The 4,765-nt window shown below is 30.0% G+C and overlaps 1 protein-coding gene across 1 annotated transcript; it reads left to right on the top strand.

Moving 5' to 3' along the window:
- Positions 1-1,358: 1,358 nt before the first annotated feature.
- LOC130945549 (uncharacterized) lies at positions 1,359-2,495 on the top strand. The gene is made up of 3 exons (XM_057874258.1): positions 1,359-1,538; positions 1,587-1,990; positions 2,489-2,495. The coding sequence occupies exons 1-3, from the start codon at positions 1,359-1,361 to the stop codon at positions 2,493-2,495; spliced, it is 591 nt and encodes a 196-aa protein (XP_057730241.1).
- Positions 2,496-4,765: the final 2,270 nt, after the last annotated feature.

Here is a 4,765-nt window from a genome sequence, read left to right as displayed (position 1 = left end):
GTAATAATCTAAATAATTATATCTTAACAAAATATAATTTGAAATAATTTATAAACAATTATCTTAACAAAAATAATTATTTAATAATTGATTTAAAAATCAATGTAAAAAATAATTTTTAATAATAGTATTATTAACTGGGTAAATAATATAATTTCAAATTATTACTTAAAATATAAATAATATATGAAAATCAATTGAGTAAATCAATGATTTTGCACCTTAATAATTTGACAATTATTACTCAATTAACCAGTTAATTGAATTAGTAATAACAATTTCTAATTTCAAATTTTGTATATTAAGTAATTATTAAAAACTGGGTAATAACGATTTACACGAAAAAATCATTGATAAATTCAATTAACCATAAAAAAGATAATATACTAACAGTTTTAGTATATTATTTATGGCAAAGGAAATTATTTTATCAAATTAAATTTTATATAATTATAGTAAGTCTCTATAATTAAAGAAATATAAAATTGCTTCATATATAGCAATAATATTATACATATTTATATATCTCTTCTTTTATCTCTTTTTTTAAAATATTGGCATATAATTAATGTAAAAAATATATAATATTAAACTGTTTTGTTATGCATATATATGAATTTATATAATAACCCGTATAATTTATACGTATGGCATAATACATATGTCAAAAAAAGATTTCATAATTTTTGAAATCCACTGTTTTGTGATATGAAATTGAAATTGAAATTAAATAATTTCTATTTATATAATTTTTTTCTATTAGTATCAAGTATTTAGTGGGTATTTAGAAAGGCTAACTAATGAGCAGAAATTTGCATACGATTAAATAATTGGTGCTGTTAGCGGTAATATGGGTGGACTTTTCTTTTTATACGGTCAAGGTGGTTGTGAAAAAAACATTCTTATGATCAACTATATCATGCTCAATTAGGTCTAAAGGAGGTATAGTTTTAAATGTTGCTTCGAGTGGATTGCTGCACTTTCGTTGCCTAATGGAAGAACTGTCCATTCAAGGTTTAAAATTCCTTTGGCCATGAATGAGAATTCTTTGTGTAGCATTAAACAGGAAAGTCCTCTTGCAAGGTTAATATCCAGGCCAAATTAATCATATGGGATGAAGCTCCAATGATAAATAAGTATTGTTACGAAGTTTTAGACAAATGCCCCAGATACATCTTAAGGTGCTCAGATTCGTTTAATGCTCATTTGCCATTTAGAGGTAAAGTTGTTGTTCTCAGAGGAGATTTTAGACAAATTTTACCTGTGATTCCCAGAGGCTCAAGACAAGATATAATTCAGTCTTCTATTAATTCTTCATATTTGTGGCATAACTGTAAGGTTTTGAAGCTTACAAAAACATGAGATTGTCACTAGGTGAAAACAACAACATACAAGAACTAAAAAATTTTGCAGAATGGCTACTCAAAATTGGTGATGGTTTGGCTGGTGATACAACAGATGGTGAATCGATCGTTCATATACCATCTGACATTTTGATTAAGAACTCTGAGACAGCTTTGGATAACCTCATTGATTTCGTGTATCCAGATATGTTATCCAATTTATCCGTTGAAAATTATTTATAGGATAGAGTAATTCTTGCACCAACTTTAGATTGTGTCACTGATGTCAACAACAAGATGACTGCAGGGTTACCTGGACAAGAAAGAGTCTACTTAAGTTCAGACTCTGTGTGTGCTGAAGAGGGAAATATGGAATTTGAGTTAAATGCTTTCTCGCCGGAGATTCTAAATGGAATAAATTGTTCAGGTTTACCACCACACAAGTTGGTTCTGAAGGTTGGCGCTCCTATTATGTTGCTGCGGAATATAGACCAAACTAATGGTTTGTGCAATGGAACGAGGATGCAAGTTAGAAGAATGGAAAATTATGTGATAAAATGCAAGACTTTAACTGGTAACAAAGCTGGAAGCATTGTTCTTATCCCAAGACTGAATCTAATTCCAAATAATGAAACATTGCCGGTCAGGTTTTAAAGAAGACAATTCCCAATTATCATGTCATTTGCAATGACAATAAATAAATTCTAGGGACAAACTCTATCAAAAATTGGAATTTACCTTCCAAGGCCAGTTTTCACCCATGGTCAATTGTATGTTGCGTTATCAAGGGTAACGAGTAAAGATGGCCTGTGAGTGCTGTTGCAAGATCATGGACACTTGGAAGATAACTGCACGATGAATGTGGTATATAGAGAAGTTTTTGAGAGCCTATAATAAAAAGGTAATAACAAAATGTCTTACTAAATCTATTTATTTATTAAAATTTATTACTATCACTTAAAAAAATTTAGAAATTCTAGGAACTAATAGATGAATTCTTATTGTACATTAATAGTTTGAGAATATTAAATTATCATTAAATTCGTATAATTTATTCTCTTGACAAACAATTTTATAATTACGTTAATCATATAATTTTATATACAAACATTAATACAGTATTGTTTCATGTATATATTTTGCAGGTATTAAATGATAGCATTGAATTGTTATTCAGTAGGTTTAAATTATTTATTGTTTATTACAAAACTTTCTGCATTAGGATTCTCTATTAATTTGTTTTTCATTTTGAGCTGATTTTGATATTTTCTTACTTCACAGTAAACCAACATATAAAACCTTGTTGGTAGATTTTAAGTATTACTAGATTATTTATACAATTAACACTATATTAAGAAAAGAAAAATAACGCATACAAGTTATTTTTTATTAATTAAATTATTATAATTAAAATAAAATTTAACGTAACTTAAAATTATAATTTCAATCTTATCACGTGTATGTCACGGTGATTAAACTTGTTGATTAACTAAAAATTAACTTTTGTTATATTTTCTCTTTTTTTATGTATTTAAATTAAAAATATAATTTTACAGATCCTGTATAGAATATAAATAAACAAATAATTAAGGTGATAGTATAAGATGACGTCGGTTGTATTTTTTTTCTTATTTTGATGAGAAAAAGAGGCCAATAGAGAAACGACAGAATTATTTTCCCCTCAAAAAAATAGTTATTCAAAAGAAAGATAGGTTAATTAATTATTTTTTTAAAAATTTTATTTGTATATTAAAATAGCAGTAATATATTTGTAGGTTAATTAATTATTTTTTTAAAATTTTGTTTGTATATTAAAATAGCAGTAATATATTTGTATATAAATATATATGGTTTAATTTATTTTTAATATATATTTGTATTTTAATATATATTTTATAATAATTCATTTTAATAGCTGATTTTAGTATATACATAATATGATTCATATTTTATTATTTTTCATATGACACAAAATAAACTAAGGCTTAGTTTGATAAAACTTTTATTTTTCAAAAGTAGCATATAAAAGTTAACTTTTAAAAGATGACTTTTTAAAAGTTATAACATCTATGTTTGGTAAATCAAATCAAAAATATCTTTTAATAAACACAAATAACATCAATTGCATTTGGTAAAATAGCTTTTAAAATATAGTGAGAATAGTGAGAATTATGAGAGAGAGAGAGAGAGAGAGAGAGAGAGAGAGAGAGAGAGAGAGAGAGAGGGAACACCGGGAGGGGTAGATCTAGGAACCTAGGAAAGGATCCTCAGGTTTGGAATCGAGAAGAGTATCGGCGGTTGGAACATGAGTCTTTCTCAGTCTTCGTGAGTAACCTTCCAGGCGACATATCAAAGAGAGAGTTATTCCACTTGGTCAATTGGACGGAACGCATCATTGATATATATCTAACTCGAAAAAATAAAGGTATGAATATATATGTTTGCGTTCATTCGTTACACAACAAAAGGAGGGGCGTTGAAAGCTATAGCGGAAATGAATCGAATGCGACTGCGAGGTAAGGTGTTATTTGTGGGAGAGGCCAAGTATAGAAGAGCGCCGGAGTCCCAGCACATGAACAAAAGAAACAGAGGAGATGAAATGGAAAATCCTAGAACCCTGCAGATAAGTCAAGAAGTAGTGTAGAATGAATTGCTGGTTGGACATGAAGAACAGACAAAAGGATTGGAGAAGGGGTCACATGAGAAGTGGCGCATTAAAAAAATTGAGGTAGCAGTAGTGTCAGAAAATCTTGAATGGCTGCAGAGGAGTCTCGTAGTGGGCACGACAATGCCTATTAACGTTGCTTCTATGAAGAAGATGGTAGCTAAGAATTTGCCTAAAGTCATTCAAATCCGGGAGATGGGAGCATACAAAGCTCTTATCACTTTTGATAGTGTTCGGAATGCGGAAGAAACATACATGTTTAATATGAATAGTCTCCTGCAATTGTTCCACAGTGTAAGGCGGTGGGAGGAGACGAAGCAGAGTGCTAATCGGAGAATGTGGCTAGAATGCTTTGGCGTTTTGTTGCACGTATGGTCAGTGGACACGTTCAGAATACAATAGGAGGCCTATGGGGAGATGTGATTACCTGTGATAAAGGAACTGAATTATGTAGCTCATTCACAGTAGGACAGGTGCAGATTGATACTTGTGTGAAAGAGATCATTCAGGAGTCGATTCATATCACCGTTGGAACGGAGGACTTTGATGTTCTGGTTAAAGAGATTGGATATGAGGAGTATAATTTAGTGCATGGAGAAATCTGGAGATGGAGAAGGCAGCCTCATTCACAGTAGGACAGGTGCAGATTGATACTTGTGTGAAAGAGATCATTCAGGAGTCGATTCATATCACCGTTGGAACGGAGGACTTTGATGTTCTGGTTAAAGAGATTGGATATGAGGAGTATAATTTAGTG

This window comes from Arachis stenosperma, chromosome 8 (genome assembly GCF_014773155.1).
Source record: "Arachis stenosperma cultivar V10309 chromosome 8, arast.V10309.gnm1.PFL2, whole genome shotgun sequence".
Taxonomy (NCBI): Eukaryota; Viridiplantae; Streptophyta; class Magnoliopsida; order Fabales; family Fabaceae; genus Arachis; species Arachis stenosperma.
Note: the sequence above shows the minus strand (reverse complement) of the source record. Positions and strands in the feature narration are given on the sequence as shown.

Bases quoted from the DNA above. Each gene is read 5' to 3' on its own strand.
- LOC130945549 (XM_057874258.1), top strand. From the start codon at position 1,359: ATGAGATTGTCACTAGGTGAAAACAACAACATACAAGAACTAAAAAAT. The intron at 1,539-1,586 runs GTGTATCCAGAT...AATTATTTATAG, and splicing joins TGGATAACCTCATTGATTTC to GATAGAGTAATTCTTGCACC.